The following is a 23,081-nucleotide window of genomic DNA, read 5'->3' as shown; positions in this document are numbered from 1 at the left end:
CTTGTTCAATTCCCACAATAACTCTGTGAGTTACGAACTTTCATTATTCCATTTTACAGATGGAGAAACTGGGACTCAGGGAGCATAGTTCGCAAGATGACTAATTTGAATATATCAGATTCAAACACAGGGGTGATCCAGCCCTGGGGCAGTGCTATCTAACAGAACGTTTTGTGATGAGGGGAAACATTTTATATCTACGTGTCCAATATGGTAGCCAGTAGCTACACATGGTGATTTGGGCCCTTGAAATGTGGTTTGGGAGACCGAGAGACTGAATTTTAAATTGTATTTCATGTAACCGAACTTACATTGAAATAGCCACATGTGGTTATTGCTATCATAACGGAAAGTAGCTCAAACCTAACCTTACCTCCCATAGTTTTCACCACCTCTCAGAAGGGAAGAGTCTAGAGCTGGGGTTCTGGAGAAGAGTTAAAATGGCATGGCAGTCTCTGCTCTCCTCCTTTAAGCTTAGAAAACTGGGGACTGGGGTTGGCAGGGAGAAATGACAAGGAGCCCTGGAGCTTCTTCAGATTTTCCAAAAGGTCTTATGAGAGCTGGGCCTATCATCACTCACCCTTTGGGGAGGATGAGTGCTACCCACCAATGCTGTTGGCTTCCCAACCTTGGCTGAGCACTGGTGTTCTGAGGAGTGGGGTGTTTGATGGGCAATTTTGGAAATACAGATAGAACCAGTTTAGGAGGGCTTTGTGGGTGGCCAAAAGCCAGGAAGCCTTGGTCTCTTGGGATACAGTCCAGGATGGGACCAGGGTGTGTGAATGTCCAGTGACAATGTCCTCTTGTGCTTTGTTGGCTTGCCGCAACTCCCTGCCCAGTCATTAGCACAGGGGATAGGGAGCCTGGCCTGTCCCTCCACAGGGCTCCCAGGGCAGCCCCAGAGCAGCTGGCTGACCTTGAGGCCATGGCCTCACAGTTACTGAGCACCCTCTATGGGCAGGCGAGGACCTTCGAGAGAGCTGTCTTCCCCCGCCGGAGCATCAGCCTTTCATGCTTGGAATCAATATTTTCCGCTTTACATATGAAAGAACCAAGACTAAGAAGCAAAGTAAATCATCCCAGTTCATAGTGGAAGAAACTGGCGAATGAGGGGTTTGAACTGGGTCTGCCTGTTCCCCCGTCTGGGCTTGAAATTTCTACCACACTGGGTTGCTGCTTGTGTATGCGTGTATGAGTGTGCGGATCTAGGGGTATATGTGAGTGTGTGTATGCAGATCCAAACACATGCATGGGCTGTAAGTCATTACTATTTGTCCCTGCCCATGGATGGCACACCCTGGAACATGGCTGGCTTCCTACAGTCCTCAAGCTCAAAAAGGCACTAGCTCCCAGAAAGGATGCACTTTTCCCCAAGATGGCCACTGTGCTCCTCCTTTTTACTCTGCCCTTTTCTTGGACCCTAACCAGGACCATGTGGCCTGGACAACTCAAGGGTCTGGGTACGTGGGCTGGGTAGGGGGCAGTGGTGTGGGGGTATGGGGAGACAGGACTCTGGACTGCAGGGGGGCAGCTCTCTTCCCTTCTTCCCACTGCACCCTTTCTCCCTTAAGGCTATGACCAGGGGCCCAGGGTAGAGGGAACTCCCAGCTAACTGCCATGTTCTTTGCTTTCCAATTTAAAATCTAATATGGTCTTGCCACTGCAGAGCTGGGGGCTGGAGAGGTGATTAATGAGGCCTCTGGAACAGTGTCACCTGCTGCGTGCTCCACCTTCCCCTGTGGCCCTGCACTCCCCTCTGCTGCCTGCCTGCTGGTCCTGGGGACCCAGGGGTCCTAGCCCTGCCCACCCTCAGTTCCTTGGGGCTGGGAAAGTGGCACTGAACTTGGGGAAAGGATGGGGGTGGCCCTAGAGGGAAATGATGGGGGTGGCCCCGGAGTAGAGGTAATAGAATTGACCTCCACCCCTGGGGGAGACCAGAGGAGTGGGGGAAGCTGCTGGAGTCCCAGTGGCCTCACCTCCCTCACCAGCCTGTTAACTCATTAATCTGCCATACTCCACCCTGATTATGTCACATAGTATGGCCAGGGCAAGGGAGGGACTTGGCCCTGAGCTGGATACTCAGGTCATCCCTCTCCCAGCTCTAATGCTCCAGTCACCAGGCTGTTAGCAGCAGGGAAGTATTTCTCTGAATGAAAAACCTTGGGAATGTTAGCTGGGCCGAGGAAGGCTGTGAAGGCAGAAGCTGCATTCTCCCTGGAGCCTGTGCTGGGGCCAGCTCGGCCCAGCCCACTGGTGAAGTTGGGGAACAGGAGTTGATCTCAGGAGGAACAGCTATCCCCTCCTTCTTTTGCCCGCTTCCCTCTATGTACCTACCATGGACAGTTCCTCCCAGCCGCCCAGCCCAGCGAGACCCGGGCCACAGGGTGTCAGGGCTTCAGAATGGGTACCTTCCTGAGTTCCAGACCAGCATCTCTGGGCTGCTGCCCTTTCCCTGAAGTTCAACAGCCAACACCACTGAGGTTGCTCTCAGGGCCTGTGTTTGACATGGAGTGAATGAACAGCGCGGTAGCCCGAAGATTCTGAGGCTTGTTTTGTGCACAGAGGCCAAAGTTATGTCCCGGACCTTGTGATTTTGGCCCTGTGGCTGCTTTTGTGAGCCGCCTCTGAGAGGAGATGGCCTGGGAGAGTTGGCTAGGGATGGAAGGGAGCTGAACCCAGACCTCTAGGCTGTCCTGGTCCTTAATGCTGCTGTATGCTTCTGGCCACTCTCTGCCCAAGAAGTCACTTGAGTGTCTGTTCTTAGCTGTGAAGCTGAGGAGCCTGGTGAGGTCTTGTCAGAACTCTGACTCCAGCATGAAGGTGGCTCTCTCTACTGACAAGCTGTGTGACCTTGAGCTTGTCTTGCCTTCTCTGGATCTGTCCATTTTTTTTTCTTTTTAAAAAAGATTTTATTTATTTATTTATTTGACAGAGAGAGAGAGAGAGATGGAGAGAGAGGGAACACAAGCAGGGGGAGTGGGAGAAGGAGAAGCAGACTCCCCGCTGAGCAGGGAGCCCAATGTGGGGCTCGATCCCAGGACCCTGGGATCATGACCTGAGCAGAAGCCAGACGCTTAATGACTTAGTCACCCAGGCGCTCTCCGTCTCTTTTTTTATAGAGTACTTGGACTCTGGTGTTTTAGAGTCTTTGGATAGGTTGGGTGGAGACTCAGCCCCGCCTTCGCTGGGGTTGGATAGAAGGCTGTTGGAAGGAGAATGGATGGGTGGATGAAGGATTGTCAGGCTAAGTTCCTAATGGGAGTTCCCACGCTCAGGAGCTGATGGAACCACTTGGGCAGGAGTATATGTGCGGGGTTGGGAGAGGGCTGACAGCATGGGACACTGTGCTCTTTTGACTTACCACTTGCCTTCTGTATGGCAGTGGAGCTCAGGATCCTCACCTCTCTATGTTGGTCAGTATTTGTTGAGAACTTGGAAGGCTAGGCTGTGTGTATGTGCATACACATGTGCAAGCAATTATGTGTTTGTGTTATGTATGAATATATATATATGTATATATATATATATATATGTGTGTGCATTGGGGGAAGACAAGCTGGGAGGTGGGGGATGGAGGTGTGAGAAAAGAACCCCGGGAGGGATTGAATATTTTTGAGCACCTATGGTGTGCCAGGATCTGCTGGCCTATTCACCCACACTGCTTGATTAATTTGCCCCATCCCATAGTTAGAGAACTTGACAGAGGTGGGAAGTGCTCTAGTGGGCCCCAGAAGCTGACCTGGGGCTATCCCTGCCCTGCTAAGCTCAAGAGACAGGCAGAAGAGAGACAGAGGAACAAAGGCCCTCAGAAAGAAAGGGCGTTTCAGAGCCCATAGGGCAGGCACCCACTCCAAGGAAGCCAGCTGGGGCTGCCTCCCCGCTCCGTCCTCTAGTTCATGCCCTTTGGACTGCTGTATCCTAGCCCCTTTCAGCTGGTGCCAGTTTCCAGAGCAGATGAGGCAGTGGTGGGGTGGGACCCAGGAACACCAAGAGTCTGGGGCTGAAATCACTTTGGGAAGTGCCAGGGCAGCACCAGAAATCGGGGATGGGGGTCTTGGGGGGAGGTCACCTAGTCCAGGTTAGCCCCCTACACTGAAGTTCCCGACACTTTGAGCCCCCCTCTGACTTCAGCTTCTATGGGCGAAGACCTAGGAGTTCTGGCCTTACTTCCAAAGAGCTTAGGGAAGAGTCACTGGAGACCTGGGCTCTACTCTTAGGAGCCTGGGGAGAAGGGAGGGAGAGAACAAACAGCCTGGGACCTTCTCCCAGCCCCAAGCAGATGGGATGAAGCCTAATCTGCCCCAGGGTATGGGCCCTGAACCTACGGACAAGCCCAGGCTCTCCTTGCCTCCATAGACTTGTAGGACTGAGGGGAGAGGGCCTTACCTACCCAGCATTCCAGACTGTTAGGGTCCCCAGGCTCTGCTCATCCTCCCCACTTCCCCAGCAAGCTGAGTGGGGGAGGGGAGGGGTGCAGAGCTACTAAAAATAGCAGCAGCAGCGCCAGTTACAAGTCTCCTTGAGGGGTCAGTGGAGCCCAAGGTTGGGGAGGAAAAGAATGGAGGGGGCTGCAGGGAGGGAAACACACCAGCCTCAATTGGGGCCTCTTGTGCCTCCACCAGGACCACAGCCCTACGGTGCAGGGATAGAAGCATATGCAGGGACACACGGACACGGACACCCAGGGAAAGAAGAACAAGCCAGGCAGAGAGGCACACAGATGCAGCTCTTTGCACATCTGGGGCTTTTTCTTCCCAAGACCCTCAGGAATACCAGAGAGACGCAGCTCTGCTGCCCCCAACCCTTCAGCCTTCTCTCCTGTCTCAACCTTGTTTTGACCTTCAAGGGCTCTGCCAGATTGGGTGTGTGGTCGCTTTGAGTTGAGAGGGCTAAGTCTTCCTTCTCTGATCTCTCCAGTCTCATCTGCTTGAAGCCCAGGGTTGGGAAAGGCCAGTGGGCAGTGTCAGTGACACGGCTGCAACAGCGACCAGACTCAGGGTACCTACCACGCAGGTGGTTTGAGTCTCAGGAATACCACCTCAACTTAAACAGCAGGTGTCTTCCTGGCCTGGCTGGTAAGGACCCAGCAGGGCAGGACTAGAGATCTACCAGGGGATGGGCAAGAAGTGAATGGGCAATGAGGGAAGAGGAAGAAGCAGAGGCTGGATAAATAAATAAATAAATAAATGACCTCTCTCAGGCATGCGTTGTTTCATCCCACCTTTACACCTTTGCCTGGAGATGCCAGAGGCTCTTCTGTCCTCAAAAGAAGGCGACTCTCTTTCCCCCATTTCCTCTAACCAGCCAGAAAATAGGGCCTCATGACAGGAGGGGGCCTGCCAGCTGCTGGACCAGATGTTTCAATTCACGAACACATCCCCTTGCTAGATGCAAATGATGTCTAAGACAGTGTCCATCAGAGCAGCAAGTGAGGGTCGAAGGCCCTTAGAAGCACCCTGAATCCAACCTTCCTCCCTCCGTACTGCTAGTCTCACCTTCCCGGTCAGACCTGGACCAGCTGGTGCTCCCTCCGCATTCCTGCCTTAACAGTCTGTCACTGGGCTCTTCCACTGACAATCTGAAAATCAGCCCTTCTTGGTGCTGGACAGCTCCGGATCCCGGAGGACACTGCCCCAAGTGGGGTTTTTGGTTTCCTTCCAACACCACTGGCTCTGATTTCCTTTGATCTCCGTGATGTTCAGTGAAAGGTGGGACAGGTGCCATGAACCCCCAAGGAAATGGAGGCAAAGGAAAGTGACGTGAATTGCGCAAGCTCACCTAGCTAGCAAGAGCCAGAACTGGGTTTAAGTCCTGGGGGGTCCTGGTTCACTGAAGAGCACTCTTCTGCTATTCCTTAGAGGATGTCCCCTCCTCCCTGAGGCAGAAGTTGGCTCTCCACACTGCCCCGATAGCCCCCCTCCCAGGCTCTGGGACTCCCTAGGCACCTGCTGGCTGATGGGACCCAGGCCAGACACTCAGCAGGTGGCTGCTTGGGGGACAAAGGAGCTGGTGCTCAGCTGCTGTGCTGCGAGGGAGGGAGAAGCAATGGGGGGTGGGGTGGAGGGATCTGGTCTAGGAGTGGGGAGAGGCAGGGTCTGCTTCTGTTCCTTTAATAGGGAGCAAGCATGCAAAGGGGCGGGGGCTAAAACAGCATGCAAATGAGCATCTGTGTGGAGGGGGTGCTCAGTGGTTCAGGCACTTTTCATAGGGGCTTTCCAGTTCTGTCCTTCCAGCCCAATGACCAGCTGAAAGGAGGGTCCTGAGGGTAGAGGGAGGATCCCGTGGGGAGGGAAGGATTGGGGGACCAAGGAAGATGCTGAGGTTGATGTCAGGATTCTGACTGGGATCCTGGAGACGGCAGGGGATGTGGGAGGGTTGGGGGAGGAAGGGAGAGACCCACTGCTTGCATTCTGCAGCATGGACATGACTTGTTGCCAGGAGGGGCCCTGCAACTGCTCTTTTTGGGGGTTAGGGGACACCTAGTCCCAGCAAAGATGGGAAGAGTTGTGATGAAGGGCACCACAATGGCCTGCCCTAAGGGTCCCAGAGGCTTACTGGACCTTCAAAGACCTAAAAGGTGAGCCCTCTAGCCTCAGACAAGAAACTGACCCAGAGCAGTCCCTGGCTAGGAATCTCCTGTGCTTCCGAAGGCCAGGGGTTGGATCACGTAGGTGCTGTTTGGCATCTCATTTCATTAAAATCAGAGGGTCCAGGTCTAACTGAGAAGGCAGTGACAGCTGAGTTTATCATTAAGAAGGCAGCTCCCCCTCTAAACTGGGTTCCTTTAGGGCGTTGATCATGTTGTATTCCTACTTATCAAACACCTGATGGGGCTGGATAGAAGGCTGTTGAATGGAGAATGGATGGGTGGATGAAGGATTGTCAGGCTAGGTTCCTAATGGGAGGTATTTAGCTTTTAGAGGACAGAGAGCCCTCTGGGCTGGATGATCAGGAAAAGAGGGTGTGGGAGAACAGAAATAAGCAGAGGGACACAGGATAGCATTTCAGGAATGGAAAAATGGCTAAGCAAAATTGTAGAGGTTGGCCCAAACAAGACACGAGTGGGGTCTGGGGTTTACCCTAGCATCTTCAACCAGTCTCTCCATGGCCCTCCCCTCCCATCACCACTCAGTTTCTTCTCATCTCTTGGCAAAGTCCCTTGTCCCTGCTGGGACTAGCCAGGACCTCCCCCGGCCCTCCCCCCACCCCTTTTGCCAGCCTGCCTGCCGGCAAGACTGCAGACTGAAGCTGGAGACCCAGGTTGTTGTTGGAGAAGCAGCAGATTTGTTTGCTCCAGAGCCCGCCGAGAAATCTCAACAATCAATGGCCAACAACACTGCCGGCGGCTGCAGCATCGATCTCCCCAAAGCCCTCCCTGGGCTGGCAGCTGGGTGGCAGGTAGGCAGGTGGAGGGAAGCTGGGGCAGGCTTGGCACCCGGCCCTGTCTAGGAGCTGAGTTGAGCTTCAGGCAAGTTTGGGCTTTCCTGCCCGGTTGGGGGGAAGGTGGGGGAGGGGTGGGCCTCAGCAATGGGGCTGAGGGGTTAGGCTGGGGCAGCCTGGAGGCCAAGACAGGATTAACTGGTCCTCTCATTCACCAAGGTCCCCAAGACCAAGATTCACTTGACTCCTAGCCTCTGCTCTGGGCTCCAAGTGTCTGAAGGGATGTTTGATTCATTGCCACTAAGAACTGAGCAAGATAAAATATCCCTAGTCTACAGCAGCAAGGAAGAGAGTAGACAGGAAGCTAAGCCACTGCCATCATCAGAAATGTGCAAGAAGAAAGTTAGGTGATATTCACAGTTCTGTGCAACCACATGAGCTTGAACTTGGTCTATGGAATGCAGGTAGTAACTTCTATCTAGAGTTGGGATGATAACTAAACGAGCTAAGGCATGGAAAGCGCTTAGTTAGTATGGTGCCTGGCACATAGCTGGTACCTAATAAATGTTTGCTAGTATTGCTGTCATCATGGTGATGAGAATGAGTGATAGTTGCCTGGGTTCCCATGAGCTTGTACTAAAGCTCTGCCTCCATCTGGGCAGCACTGGACACAGTGCTGTCTGTAGCCAGGTTTTGCAAAATAGGGAGGCACTTTGGAGTAGCCTACTTAATGGCAGTGAAGCCCAAGTTCAGTGACTTAATCTCTCTGAAACTCAGTCTTCCCATCTGAAAAGTGGGGATAACTAATCTCTTGTATTAAATAGAAAGAGCATGTGAGGGGCACCTGGGTGGCTCAGTGGTTTAAGCCTCTGCCTTTGGCTCAGGTCATGATCCCAGGGTCCTGGGATTGAGCCCTGCATCGGGCTCTCTGCTCAGCCGGGAGCCTGCTTCCCCCTCTCTCTGCCTGCTGCTCTACCTACTTGTGATCTTTCTCTCTCTGTTAAATAAATAAATAACTAGAAGAGCACGTGAGAGGCTCGTATGAGGGTTCTGGGCCAAGCCTCATGCTTCAGTACCTGGCTGTGGCATGAATGAGAGAAGTATGGATACAGGTACTCTAGGGACTGTTCTCTCAGGAGAGGTGGAGGGAAGTTGGGGCAGGCTAGGCACCTAGACTCTGAAAGCTCTGTGGACATGAATTACTAGATGACCCCCGGGCCCCCACTTTCCCATTCAAGGACATGCTAGGCTGAGAGCTGCTCCCAAGGTTTCATGCTGGCCCCTCTGAGCTTTGTGAGGATGTCTGAAGCTGAGATGGACGGGGAGATATGGTGAGAAGTCCGACGACATGGGGTTGCCCCTCCCTTTCATTAGTCCTTAATTTCATACAGGGCACCTCTCTCAGCTGGCAGAGGTGGTAGGCAGGTGCTGTGGGAGGGAATCAAGAAGACCGGGCTCTGGGCTTACCTCCACTGCTGTCTGCCCGTGCAACTCTCATGAAGTTATTCAACATGTATTTAATGTCTGTCATATGCCAGGCTCTGTGCCACAGGGGACACAAGCAGGGGTGGCTGGAGACAGGCTTGAGCTTTCTCAGAATGGCCATCAGCATCCCACCCCCAAGCCACCTCAGGCTGACGATGTGACAGCATAATTTGTGGAACGAAAAAACTAAGTCAAGGCTATAATTTATAGTGGGGATAATTGGCCAACTGTTAGGAAAAGGAAAAAAAATCCTAACATACAATCTATGTAAAAATAGTGTGCTTGCTAGGCAAACGCAGCCTCAAGGCACAGGCTCCGCTGCTCTGCCCCCACCTCTCCTTACTGACCCTGAACTTGATCCAAATAGGACTTCTTGGAACTGCCCCAAGAGAGGGGCTGAGCAAATCAGACTTGGTTGCCTCCTTTCTGAGCTCAGTCTTGCTCCTTGGAGAGAAACAGCAAGCAGCTGGGCACTTGAGACCTAACAAGATGGGTACCCTGATGAGGGAAAGCGGGGCTGGTGGGAGGCCGAGAGACCCCTGACCCAGGCCAGGGGTCCAGTCGGATGAGATTTCCCCTGAAGAACCAAAAATACTGCTGAAGAATTGCAGGAAGTGCCAACCAAGGCAAAACCCAAAGCATGAGATAGAGTGAGAGTGGCCCAAGAGGGGAAAAGAATTTCATGCAGAAGGAATGGAAAGAGCCCCGAAGCTGTTGAGAATATGGATGGTTTGGGGGATTGATTGGCCTAGCTGGGTGAGTGGGCTTCCTAGACCTGGTGCTTCCTGCTGGAATTAGTCTGGAAGGGGACTTGAAGACCCCCTCTGTCTTTCCCACACCTCCCAGCTGCTGACCATGGCTAGCAACATTGTTTCCCCCATTCCCCAGACTCTTACTTCTAGATCCTGGCTCTTTCTCTCTCAGAGCAGGCCAGGAAGCTGGGGGCCCAGAAATCTGCATGACTTGACAAGCCCTTGGAGGCCCTGATGTGCTCCTAGGCTTGGCAACCATCAGGTGGTGCAAATGTACGTTGAGTGCTCCAGACAGTGGAGACTCAGAGAGGGCAGAGGTGCACCTTGGGCCACCCAGGGGGCCTGTGCTCTTCACCATCAGGGCTGAGAGTTCCTTCACTAAAGTAATCCCTTCTTTCCCATCTTTCTTGTTTGTGGGGGTGGGGTCCCCAGCTCTGACACTTCTGCCCAGGTGGGGGCGTAACATCCCTGAGCGGAGATCATCCAGCACATGCAGACCAAATGGACTAGGAGGGATGGGGACAAGGAGGGAGGGGGCACGCTGGAGGACTTGGACATCTACGTCTGGGTGGAGGGAGGGGGTAAGGACATTCAGAATTCCTCCCAGCATTCAGGCAGCCAAGGTGGGAGGGGCATGAAAGCTCTAATTAAGCCCAGTTTCTAATTAAGCCCAGCCCCTGTGTCGCCTCACTCCCCATTATTGTCCCCAAGGCATTTTAAGCTGCCACCCTGCTGAGGAGGCTGGGACAGCCGCCAAGGCCTGCCAAGCCTGATGAGCCTAGACCCAGGAGGGGCAAGAAGCCAGCCCAGACTTCCCTTCTAGTCTCTGGGTCCTCTAGTCTCCTCAGAAGCCTAGGCAAGCCTCTTGTGTACCATGTCTACCTCTGGGGCTCTGAGTGACATGTGACTGCATCCCATGGGGCCTTATCCCCAGCAGCCACTTCCTGACCCCAAAGTGCCAGACTTGGGGCAAAGAGCAAGACCTGGCTTGGGCCTAGGCTGCAGCCCCCAGATTTTGAAATGTACTGTTAGAATTCCACACCTCCCATTGAGTCTACAGGAAACCGCAATTACCATTTTAGGTTAAAGCAGCCCTGGTTTGTTAACCCTTTCCGCACTGGGATTCCTGAGGCCAAGCCCTCCTCTTTCTCTCCTTCCTCCTCCAAGCCGTGCCTCCCAGACACCATCCCCTGGTTCCTGACAGAGAGAGCAGTCCCTGTTTGTGGTCCCCTCCCTCCCTCCCTCTTTCTGCCACACACTGTCCTCCGAGTTTAGAGACTGGAAGCATTGGGTCCAAGGTCACAGGGCCAGCAAGGCAGCCTCTGTCCCAGGAGAGACCCTACCCCACCCCAGTCTGTACCACTTCCACCTTCACAATCTCCCCAGGCCACATTCACACACGCAGAGTTTAATTAACTTTATTGATATTCAGAAATTAGGAGAATGACTAAAGGTAATTGCTCATTAAAAATCATTAAACTGACACAGCAGGCCCAGGCACACACCACCCCTCCCAGAGAACGGCTTTCCTCCGTGTGGCAGGATCCCTGGGGTACCATCCTCTGGTCAGGAGGATCACGGTGGCCCACAGTGGCCCTCAAACCAGAGACCGATATTACCGCACCCTCCCCCCACCGTACAACTGCGGGGTGGGATCCAGAGAGGGGTTGAGCCAGCCCCAGGGTAATCTTATCCTGCCTCCCCCCACCCCACTTCTAAGGCCTCCGACATCAGGGGCCCTTGTGCCACTTCTGGGCAGGTCCCAGGGCATCTCATGGGCTGCCCAGAGCTGTGTCCCTCAACTTATGTGTGAGCAAAACTCTGGGATGGGGGCGATCTTGAGGCCACAGGCCTTGCGCTGTACCACCTAACCCTAACTCCAGGTCTTTACTGCTCGAGGCCTGCCTTCTCATGGCTGGAGCTCCCAGGAGCCCCGAGATGGCCAAATGCTCTGCCTCTCAATGAGACAACTCAGTCCCCCAGCCACTAGGACCTGGAATCTCCACAGAGATGGAGGGGCATGCCAGGGCTTGCTCTGGTCCAGGTCCCCTCTCCTCATGCCTGGCACTGCATGGCTGCTTCCTTTTCTCCCTTGGGGAGTGAAAATAAAGGTCTTGCCCAGCAGGTGAACTCCTAGCCCCTTGGGCATGTGGCCCCATTGGCATTGGAGAGGTCCAGCTAGGTCAAGGAGGGATCCTGGCTGGGGGCACCCAGACTCTTGGCCACAGTGGACAGATTCCTCACAACACTTGCACACTTATGCCCAGTGGGGGTCCTCCAACTCTCAGCCACACCAGCCATCCATCCTCCTGGAGACCCGCAGTCTCACTCCAGCCCTGCAGGGAGCTCTCTGGCATAGGCTGCGCTGCACACTAGCGGCCTTACACACTCTTCTCACTGGCTCACTGCTGAGCCCTCACCCGACATCCAGACCTCCGGAGGGGCAGACATCCTTGGTTGGATCTGTTATTCCAGACACACTGGGCCCTGGTTCACACGTTCACACTCAGACCCACACACCTGCAAAAGAGGCTTCAGACACAGGCTCTGAGCCCCAGGGGAGGTGTCCAGAGCAAGATGTGGCCAGACCTGGGAGTCCCGGACGCCCAGGGACATCCTCAGATGGCTGGGCAAGGATGCAGGCTTCTTCCTTCCTCTTCCTGCCCCCAGCAGGGTGGGGTTTTGGGGGTCTCCTTGCTTTCCCCCACCCTCCAGCCCACAACGTGAACACTAGGTTCTGAGTTCTGGGCACCAAGGGAGGACCAGGCGTCAAGGGAGGAACAGAGGAGGGCAGCCAGGGGGCGGGGCGAGGACACCCGGCTCCCTTCCACCCACACGGATCCAAGCCTGGGAGTCTCAGAGAGCAGCTTCTGCGTCCCTAGGGACGCAGAGCGCAGAAAACTGCCATCCAGAGGCCCAGCCTGGGCCTGGCCCCGCTGCCCTGACCTCCAACATGGCCTGAAAAGATCCAACGAGTAGATTAGAAACTCCCACCTTCTCCCCACTCTACACCATATACTTTGAGGGACAGCAGGTCCCAATTCCAAGCAAGGTGCAGGCGAGCCCACCAGACTACCGGCTGCGGTGGAAGAAAGACCTGGGGGTCTGTAGCTTTGGTGAATGTTTGTTTGAGCCGGGGCCGCGCAGGTCCCGTCGAGACTTGGAAACCTTCCTTCCCCAGAGGCATAGAGCCTTCATCCTCTCCCTAACACTCCCTTGCTGCTCACTTCAGGCCAAGCTTCCCTCGACCCGGGACCAATTAAGTTGGAGACCCGACTGCGAGCAGAGGACCGGAGGCAGCAGGGTAAGGTGCCTGCTCTCCTGCGACGAGTCTGCGGCCGTGAGATGGGCGGGGGGTGAGCAGGTCCGCGGGCCGGGAGGGAGGAGAAGGTCCGGGAGTGGGCAAGGCGGAGAGTGCAAGGAAAGGACTTCGGAGAGGGAGGCTCTGATGCAGAGTCCCTAGCCCAGGACCTCAGCCGTTGCGGCCCATCAGAGCAAGTAGCCGAATCTGGGGGCCCCGCTCCCCCGAGTTTCTCCCTGGAATTGTACTCTAGGTTCCGACTCCGGCGTGGCTGCGCGAAGCGGAGGGAGGTGAACGACTTCCCAACCCCGAGGTCCGGCCGCCATCCGGCTCCGTCCCTCCGCAGTGAGGACGCGGGGGGCCCCGGTACGGGCAGCAAAGTCTAGCGAAGTTTGGCGGGCAGTAGGGAAGGCGGGACCACGGGCGGCCAGCAAGACCATCCAGACTCACCGCCCCTTGCCCTCTCCCCCTTCCTGCACGCGTCCCGGCGCTGCTAGACGCCTGGAGTGTGGCGAGGTAGCGCGCGGGTGAGCGCGTGAGTGTGTGAGGGGAGGGGGTGGCGTGATGAATTGCAGCAGAGAAATCCCATTAGATCCGGGGAGATGATTAAAGGCGAGGTCTTGGCCGGGCGCGAATGGCGGGAGCCGCGGCAGCTTCCCGCCGGTTGGAGCCCGCGCCCCGCCCGGCTCGGCCGGCGCGGGGGCCAGCGCAGCCGGCAGAGCGCGGTGCTTGCGCTGGACAGCCAGATGCGCGAGGCTGGGCGGCGGTACGGTCCTCTCTTCCCACCCCCGGGACCCCGCCCCCGCCCCCGTCCTGCCGCCGGACGCCGGGGTCCCTTACCGTGAGCCAGGAGCGCCAGCAGTGAGGGCAGGAGCAGCAGAGCTACCGAGCGCATGGTGCCGGTTGCGGCCGCGCCCCGGGTCGGAGCTACGGCGGGGAAGCGGGGGGCTCGGCGGGGCGTAGGCGCGGGGGACAGCGGGGTCCTGCGGGGTAGAGGGAGCGGGGCCGCCGCCGCCGCGCCGCCAGCGCCTGACAGAATCAGCACCACGGCCAGCGCCTGGCGTCGGCGCCGGGGATCGCCGCGCGGGGCTGGGGGCGGGGGCGCGGGAGGAGCGTTTACCGTAAAGTCTCAAGCAAAGGCGCAGAAGACCCAGCGGCGGTAGCACAGGCTCCCGCGCCACCGCCCGCTCTGAGGAAGAGCTGCCCTGTTCAATGTGGGCACACGGCCTCCTCCCTTCCGTGCTGCCCACGCCCAGCCAAGCCTGCCACCCTTTCCCTTATTAACAGCCTGCCAAGGAAGTGGGGTCCTCACCTGATTTTCCATGAGAGAGCCACCCCCTCTCCACCTCTCTCCACCCCATCCTGGTACCTGAGGGCACCAAGGGTGACCTGGGAAGATGTTCTCGAGTGAGGCAGCTGGCGAGGCCTGCGTGCCCTTGTGGCAGCTCCGTCTTGGGCTCATAATGAAGATGGCTTTTGAGCATACAAAAGATAATAAATTATTACTTTGCTCTCAATAAATGCCAGGGCTCCAGGCAGCTGCATCAGCAGCAAACTGTGCTCACAGAAAAGCTTAATTATTCGATATTATAGTTAAAAGCCAGTGGTACTCGCGTCCTGGGAAGACATTCTTCACAGGAGGCAACTTGGGCCAACCTGTGGGCAGCTGAAGATAGTATTCTCGGTCCTCATGCAGCCCAGGAGCTCCAGGACCCTGTTTTGGCAACATGCACTCCCCACCCCCAGGACCAGAGAAAACAAAGAACAGCCAGTGAGAAAAGACCCTTCATGCCTATCCATGCCCACTTTCCTGGAACTGGGGGAGAAAATGGGACAGGCATGGAGGATGGGAGCCTTTCCCTAGGGTTATTTTAGATAGAAACTTGAAGCTCAGGGGAGTAGCCAGGGAGGCTCTGCCATTCAAGGACATGGAAAAATAAACTTCCATGGCTCTGCTTGGGCTCAGGAGCTCCAATGAGTCATAGGGCAGCAGAAAGGGCAGTCAGAGCTGTGTCATCCCTGAGGGTGAGGTTTAGACTTAGGGGTTTCTGGCTCCATAGACAGGCTCACTTGAGCCTCAGTGGACACAGTGGGACATGACCATGTGACTGATGATATTCCCCATAGAGGAAGAGGAGGGCTGAACAGCTTTTTTATTAGTGCTTTTCACATGAACTTGGCTCTTCCCCAAAGCTTTCAGAACCTATTGACTGTCCAGTACCCTTCCTGACTTCATCCTGGAAGCAGGTGGCAAGACTTCTCTTCTTAACTCTCATTCCTCAGAGAATCTTTTGATCCTTACTACCTCCACTGTCTTCCAGCTCAGCTCATCACAATCTCTCCAGATCCTCTTGCTGTGGGCTCTCGAGAGTCACCTTCAACTGAAACACTTCCATAAAGAATCCCAGGCAGCAGGCAGGTGACTTGTGGAATGGAGGATTTTTGGACAGTCTTTTCAAGAAGCTGAGAAAAAAAGAGGACAGTAGCAGAAGATTGGCAGAAGTGTGGGGGGGAAAGGTTGACAAAAGAATCAAAGGTGAGGAGAGGAAGCCAGGAAAGGTGCAGAAGAGAGAAAAAGTTGTCAGGACAAGAGGGAGGTAGAAGGTTCTGTGGCTGAGGGAAGTTTGGGGAAATGCTGGTAAATGGCATGAGAGTCCTTCTTTCCTCTTTAAAGGTATTCCTGACCTTCTCCTTGATTTTTGGCCCATTTGAACTTAGTAGCTTGGGAAAAGGAGGGCGAGTCATGACCCAGGGATGAGCTTTGTATGACAGGATGATTCACGGTGTTTTGGAAGCTGGTGGGAGGCTTGTCTCCAGGCAGCTGGGGTGGACACTACTCACAAGAAGGGTAAATGGAGACACCCAGGAACTTGCCAGGTCTCCTTCCCTATTGCTTGAACTAAGGTAAGCATTCAGGAGAGAATCCAATGGAGACTACAAGTCCCAGAATGCAGCACTCTGCCCTGAGCTCAGAGGATGGGTGTGTACTGCATTATGGGAAGAATAATGCTCCCGGGTTGTCTCTCCCTCCTAAAGATGGTCAGCGTTGTCCCTGTGAAATGGGTTCCCAGTTAGGCTGAGGTGGAGACTGGCCCAGACTGGGAAGCAGTAGAGTTTTTGTCAAGCACCCTGTCTATGTCCTCCAAGAGACCCATTCTGCCCAGAACTCAGAGAGAGTTGCTTAATTGTCTGTCTTCTCCATTCATTGTCAACTCCTAGAAGGCACAAAACATATCTGTCTCCTTCATTCCCAACCTAGCTCACTATGTGCCTGGCACTTAATAGGTGCCTCATAAATATTTGTGAATAAATGATGTGGGAGTAGCGGAGGTAGGGTGGTGAGGGAGGATTGTCTAAAGCCCAACGCAGGTCATTGGTGCCAAACGAGTGCTGTGAGATCCTGGAAAAGGGGGACAGGATCTTCTTGTGGCGGTGAGGGGAGGTCATTGAAAGCATCACACAGAAGACAGGTGGACTGACACAAAGTCTTAAATAAGTTTTAGGTTTCAGTCAGTGGAAAGGAACGGGGAGGACATCCAAAGTTGAGGGAGTGGCGTGTACGAAGACAAAGTGGTGGAAAATGCGAGAGAGTCTGGGGTCAGTGTGAAGGCTTGGCTCTGGTAGAGTGGGACATCCTTGTAGAGATCTAAGAGGGAGGATGTGGGGTGGCTTGTGGCCAGACATGGTGGTCATCTGAGTTGCAAGACATTCTTGGGGGCTGAAGGATTTATCCCATCACAGAGATATCTGCACCAAAACAAGGGAGTCTGGAATTATTAAGGTGGGTTTTTAAGCACCACAGCAAGTGGTAGTAACTGAGAAGGGTTCAGGGCTGACCCTGAAGGTTGGAGGGTAGGGGTCTGAGTTACAATGGCTGTGCTAGGACTGAGGGCCAGAGAGAGAGAAGTGGGGCTCTCCAGTCCCAAGGACCTTTGCAGCTTCTGCCCAGACAGTGGCAGACAACCAGCCCATGTCTCTGGAGAAGCCACTTCCAAACAGCCCATCAATTTGCAGGATCACAGGCGCACTGGTGACTTATTTTGAAGTCTCTGTCTTCACATGGATGACACTTGCTTTCTGAGTGAGAGGAGAAGAAAATTAGTCTCCTCCGAGATAGTTCTCGAACCAAAGCTACATCTTCTGTGGAGCCAAGGGGGTTGGGGACTTTAGAGAAGCAGGGGCAAGAGACTGCCTGACACCTGACTCTGGAGATTCCCGGGGACACAGAGCTGTGGGTTCACTTCCACCCACTCCTCAGAGGGGGCTCCCAGACCTGGCAGCATCTTGAACAGGCCGGGATAGTATTTCCTGGAGTACCCGAAGTCAACCCTTTGAGTTTAGGGGTAGGAGGTGGGCCCTACCCTCATAAATGGGGAGTCCTGGAGCCTGGGCATTTGCTCTTGCTCCGGGAGCAGGACCACACTGCAGCAAGAGCCCAGGATGGATGGAGACGGTAGCACATAGTGGTTTGATGTGAGCTGTTTTCCAGCTCCAAACCAAGGCCTCCAGCCTGCCCGTCACCCCCAGCCAAGGCCTTTGATCCTCTACAGCTCCATAAATGTTTAATGCCACTGGCTGGGCAGAAATGAGGCAGGTGCTGGGACAGAGAGACTGGGAATAGGACTTAAAATCCACAATGCTGGCCAGATTATTTTCACGTAGGAGCCCTGGAATGGGTGGGAGGAAGCCTTTCCCCCTCCACGTGACAGAAGTCCCAGGGTTCAAGTTTGCGGCACTAATAAAGGAAACTCTTTGAAAACCCACCAAGGGACTGAAAATAAAATGAATAATCAATTGCAACAGCCTGATCCCGAGTTTGATTGAAGGAGAAAGATGGAAAGTTAAATGACAATCAAATGCAAATACAGCTCAACAAACACCATAGCAATTATCAGGCGAAGGAACCACATGGTGTTTGCAGGCAGCGGGGGTTGGCAATTTGGAAGCCTGGGCCCGAGCAGAGGTGACGGGCGTGGGGCCGTTTTAATGGACAATTAAATAGATGCAAAAAATCCCTGCATCTATTTTGCATATACTGCTAATGAGTGGGGATCCAGAATCCTGGCATCCAAGGGGAGGCTATGCCGAGGTCTGTAGCTGCCTCTGCACCATTTCAGAATCGAAGAGGCCCTGGGTGCTTGGGAGGTGAGACTAGGGGAGGTGCATGAATCAGAGGACCTTGAGAGGGTCACTCCAGTCTCATTGGAATCTTCACGCCAGCTGGTGCTGAAGGGATGAGTGTGGAAGTTGAAGGGAGCCCGTGGGGTCCTCCAGGAAAGAGCTTAAGGTGTTGGCCTTCCAAAGGCCCAGAGGCCCGTGAGAGCGGCCTTCTCCTCTAGATTTGCATAATGTTTTGCATCTCATTTGAATGCTATTAATTTGGTGTCAGGCTAGGTTGGCATGGAGTAGAAAAAAGAACAGCTGGCCTTCTCCCTCCCCTCTGTACCCTGAGGCTCACCCTGGGCCTAGCCCTCCCTAACTTGGGGAGATTGAGGTCTCCTTTCCACCACCACACCCCAATGTTTCCTGGCACTTGGGAGTCCCTTGGTGAAGCCAGCTCCCAAAGGCCAGGCCTGTGTGGGCAGTGTGGACACGTTCAGGGTGATACAAAGAAATGATCCCTTGAGGTCACTCTCACCAGACCCACAGATACCATGGGATGATGCCGGCAGCCTTCTCCCCAAGCAGTCAGGTGGCTTGGCTTGGAAAGTGTCCAAAGATAATAACCAGAAGAGGGAGGGAACCAAGACAGGTGATAATCCCAGAGAAATATAGAGGGCTCTAGAAATAAAATTCCCTGAACTCAATATTTCTAGTACTTGAACTTACATAAAATACACTTGTCCAGAGGCATGGGGTTCATGGTGGTGTGGCTCTGGGCCTGGAGCCCTGGTACCAGAGTGATGGCCATGTGAAGAAGGGGTGGGGCACCAGACCAGGTAGGGCGAGCCCCTGAGAAAGGAGGAGAAAACCCTCTGTGTATCCTGAGACTGTCCCTGGCAGCTGGGCCTCAGGAAGCTACAGTCAGCTGGGGGCGTGGGAGATCAAAGCTTCCCAGTCTTCCTCAAAGGCATCTCAGTTCTTTCCTATGGGGAACCCACTAGGGTGCCCAACTGACCTCTTGCCTGAGTGGTCTGTCCTGAAATCTTGGTCAATAGATGTGAGGGTGTTTATGCATCGGACCAGCAAGGAGGAGGTGTTTGACCCAAAGGTGGTCTCCTTTTTGTCAGGGGGAGCCCCTCAACCCGACAGAATCCCTGGCCAACTCCTCCCACTTCTGAGAAATAGGGCAGGAATTGGGGGGGGGCGTGAACAATTATCCCAGCCAGATTGACCTCACACCCCTGTCCCAAGCAGTACTCACTCTGGGGCAAGCCATAGTTGGGGGCAAAAGAATGCTCTGTATCCTTTTTATGACTGATGCAAGATTGTTGGGGGGGGTTGCTTTGAATAACGCAAGAAGATAATTGAGTTTTCCTCTTTGAGCAAACCCAGGCAGGAAGCTTTGGCATTACATAAGGAATGGGCTCATAACTGGCTCATATTTTATGGAAAGGGTGTAAGTATTGCCTCTTTAAAAAGATTGCCACACAGGGGCGCCTGGCTGGCTCAGTCAGTGGAGCATGCGATGCTTGATCTTGATCTCGTGGTTGTAAGATCAAGCCCCACACTGGGGGTGGAGATTACTTAATAAAACTTCAGGGGCTGGTGAGTGGCTCAGTCAGTTAAGCCTCTGCCTTAGGCTCCGGTCATGATCCAGGGTCCTGGGATTGAGCCCCGCATCGTGCTCCCTGCTCTGTGGGGAGCCTGCTTCTCCTTCTGTCCCCTGGCTCATGTTCTCTCTATCTCAAATAAATAAGTAAAATCTTAATAAGTTAAAATCTTTAAAAATAAATACATAAAAATTTTAAAAAATTAAAAAGATTGCCACCTGCATCTAGAGCAGATTCACAAAAATGTATTATATTCTCATTTTTTTTGGAAATTAGCCCCTGAATCCAATGGGCTATTCCTGACCTTTAAAAATAAGAATACTAGCACCATTTATTACTTGCTGTTACCGGACATCAGGTTGAAGGATTTAACTACATCTTCACAACAATTCTCTGAGGTAGGTACTGTTATTGTCCCTGTTGTACAGATGAGGACATGGAGGGCCTGAGTGGCTGAGTGATTTGTAGGCAGTTCATGGTTAAACCAAGATGTACTAACAAGGCAGAGCAGAAAGGCATAGGTGCCCGTGGGCCTTAGAAGGGGGAGGTGTGGGAGGGACCTCAGGCTCCCTAAACCTCTGGCCTGTGTCCTTGGTTCACCTGCAGGGGGCCAATGCCTACCTTTCCTCCTCTGGTGCAGTCCAGGGAGGGTAGGCTGCTTGGAATAGGGGAGGGCAGGGCTGGTCACTTATTAACTTGTTCATTAGACAAATATTTATTACATATTCAATGTCCTAAGTGCTGGGGGTACAGAGGGGAATGAAAGCAGACATTGGCCCTGCTGGATCGGAGCTCACAGTCTAGAATGGAGACCCTACCCAGAACCACCCAAGTAAATATAAACTGTTAACAAACCAGGTACTCAGGTGAGGTTCACAAACTGGGGGTTTGACCCAGTCAGGGAAGGCTACCTTGAAGAGGAAGTGATTGAGTAGAAAGCCGCAGGAGGGGTTGGTGTTAACTTGATTGAAGAGGGAAAGGAAACACCTTTCATACAGAGGGAACAGCATGTGCAAAGTCCTGGGGTCAGCAGGACTAAGAGATGGTTGATGTGGCTGGATCACAGAAAAGAAGGATGTGGTGGGATGCTGGTAGAGAGGTAGGCAGGTGTAGAGCTCCAAAGTTTAGTGGAGCTATACGTGATCTACCCTTCTCAGCTGCCCGTACATCCATCCATCAGTCCATGCGTTCCCTCCTCCTACCCAACTTCCTACCCATTTCGTTCATCACCCTTTCACTCATTTGTTTACTGAATGAGGGAACATCTTTTTGTGCCAGGACCTGAGGGGAATAGGGAGAGGCAGAGCTTTCAAAGAGCTCCCAGACCAGGGAGGGGAGATTGAGTGTCAGGTCACTGTGATGCAGCGTGTCTATCTCTGCAAGGTGCTTAAACAGGATAATAAATGCCTAGAGGCTGTCTCCCATGGTTTGAGCTTCCTAAGGCGAGGCGACATCATTCCTTCCATGGGGGTCTTCCAGTCCCGTGGTTCCTATTCCAACCTCATTCCTTTCTGTTCCCAATGCAGCCCACTTCTTACCACCCCAGGGTGGGGACTGTTTCTGATGTTTGTTTTCATTGACCCCTCTTTTGGGTCTCAGAGGTCTCTTCATCTCAGGAGAACATAGGGAAATGTGGCCAGGTCTCCCTCAGATATTGGAATACAGCTCCAGACACTTCCTTTCCTGGACATAAAAAGAGGACAGAAACCCCGGATGTCCCTCAATTCTAGCCATGCATTTCCACCCTCCACTCCTCCTTGAACTACTTGTCCTCTGCATGTGACATCACAATGGTCTCCATGGCAACCAACTGTGAGGTCACCAATCCTTAAAGCAACAGAATCTATGGGTCTGGACAATGGTTTGGAGGAGAGAGGGTGAGTGCAAAATGCGGGTCCAAGAGGGAAACCATCTCCTCCCGGAAAAGGGCCACCTAAAACCTATGGGAGGGAGGAGGGGTCCACTTCAAGCTCCTTTGCCCCCCTTGCAGTTTCTTGGTCTTGTCCCTCACTGAAAAGCTTCTACACTGGCACTGATCCCCTCCAAAATTGCCCATGAAGGTAGAACTTCATATAATCTGACTCAGATGGGCTGCAGAAATTGATGGGGTTGCTGAACAGAATCCTGGGATCACTGACTTGGCCCCATGTACCACTGGGAAGTGGAGATGGGAGTGTGGTCCTGGTCTCAACCCCACTGAGTCAGAGGGTCTGACCAAGACCTGACATATGTTTGAGCCTTGATTTCCTCCTCAGAGGAGGAGTGAAGGTGCCAAGGAACCTTGATTCCTGACTTAGAGGATAAGCAACAGCTTGGCTTAAGGCTGTTGGGTCTGCCCTCCGTCTTCTGTGAGTGAGTGGGGGAAGTGGCTGTGAGGGGAGAAGGGTAAGGGTGGGCACACGGGTGTTTTTGGATGGGCTGGGACAGCTGCTGGTGTCTCTGAAACCATGTTAGTGTTTTGTGAGAGCAGGACCCCCTGGAGAGGGAGACCACTCATCCAGGGGCTTAGTGCCCAGGCTTGAAAGTCAGGTCTGGGTTCAAGTTATCCCAACCTCATGCTTTCCTTGGGCAAGTTTCTGGGCCTCACTGGGCTTCCACTTCCTTACTTAGAAAGGAAATACAGGGGTGCCTGGGTGGCTCAGGCAGTTAAGTATCTGCCTTTGGCTCAGGTCATGATCCCAGGGTCCTGGGATGGAGCCCCACATTGGGCTCAGTGCTCAGCAGGAAGCCTGTTTCTCCTGTTTCTCCCTCTCCCTCTCTGCTGCTCCCCCTGCTTGTGCTCTCTTGCTCTCTCTGCCAAAAAAATAAGTAAAATATTAAAAAGAAAGAAAGAAAGGGAAAACAGTACTACTTGCCTTTGAGAAAAGTATTCAGTGAGATAAACTGTAGGAAGACTTGGGACAGAGTAAGAGACTCCATAAATGCTTGTCATATTCACTTTTATATCCCCTTAGCTCTTAGCTGAGGGTTTTGTATATTATATGTGCTTCGTTAATGCTTGTGACTGTCAGAACAGCATGAGGAATAGAGGACAGTGCTTAGAGCAGGGGAAGTCCACAGGCCTGGGTTCAAATCCTGGTCCTTATAATAAGCCAGGCATGTGTTAAGCGCGTGGTGGATGGTGGCACTTGTCCTCAGTTTTGAGGAGGGCTGTTTTTGGCAGTTTCTGTTCCCTGTCAGCTTCAAGGAAACGAGAGTTAATCCATGGCGTGTCCGGAACTGGAGAGTGGGTGAGCCTTGAGCCTGGGGCATAAGAATGGCAACCTCAAAAAAAAAAAAAAAAAAGAATGGCCACCCAGCTCATGCTAGTCACAGGCGCTGGGGTGCTGGCTGGCTTGGTACTCCTTGAAGTCACAGCTGAGCAGTGTCTCACTCATCGGTGAAACCCAGAGCCTGGCACATGGCAAAGGCTCAGTAGTGGTTAAGGTCCATGGAGTTAGACCGTGTCTT

General features: G+C 53.5%; 2 protein-coding genes and 1 long non-coding RNA gene across 7 annotated transcripts in view; 1 reads left to right on the top strand and 2 right to left on the bottom strand.

The window, feature by feature from the left end:
* Positions 1 to 14,009, bottom strand: part of SEZ6 (seizure related 6 homolog) — a gene marked incomplete at its 3' end in the record, with an annotated part of 44,250 nt that extends 30,241 nt beyond the window's left edge. For all 5 annotated transcript variants that reach the window (XM_082707063.1, XM_082707064.1, XM_082707065.1 and 2 more), the window contains exon 1: positions 13,759 to 14,009. In XM_082707063.1, coding sequence (XP_082563189.1) covers positions 13,759 to 13,813 — 55 coding nt within the window. In that variant the 5' untranslated portion in view covers positions 13,814 to 14,009. The remainder of the gene's footprint in view (positions 1 to 13,758) is intronic.
* The window catches only part of ALDOC (aldolase, fructose-bisphosphate C), a 1,020,901-nt gene that overhangs the window by 373,574 nt on the left and 624,246 nt on the right, over positions 1 to 23,081 (bottom strand). The gene's annotated exons all lie outside the window — the stretch shown is intronic.
* Positions 1 to 23,081, top strand: part of LOC309851686 — a 132,074-nt gene that overhangs the window by 53,099 nt on the left and 55,894 nt on the right. The window lies entirely within an intron of this gene.

The sequence above is a fragment of the Mustela nivalis genome, assembly GCF_964662115.1.
Source record: "Mustela nivalis genome assembly, chromosome: 17".
In the NCBI taxonomy this organism is placed as follows: domain Eukaryota; kingdom Metazoa; phylum Chordata; class Mammalia; order Carnivora; family Mustelidae; genus Mustela; species Mustela nivalis.
Note: the sequence above shows the minus strand (reverse complement) of the source record. Positions and strands in the feature narration are given on the sequence as shown.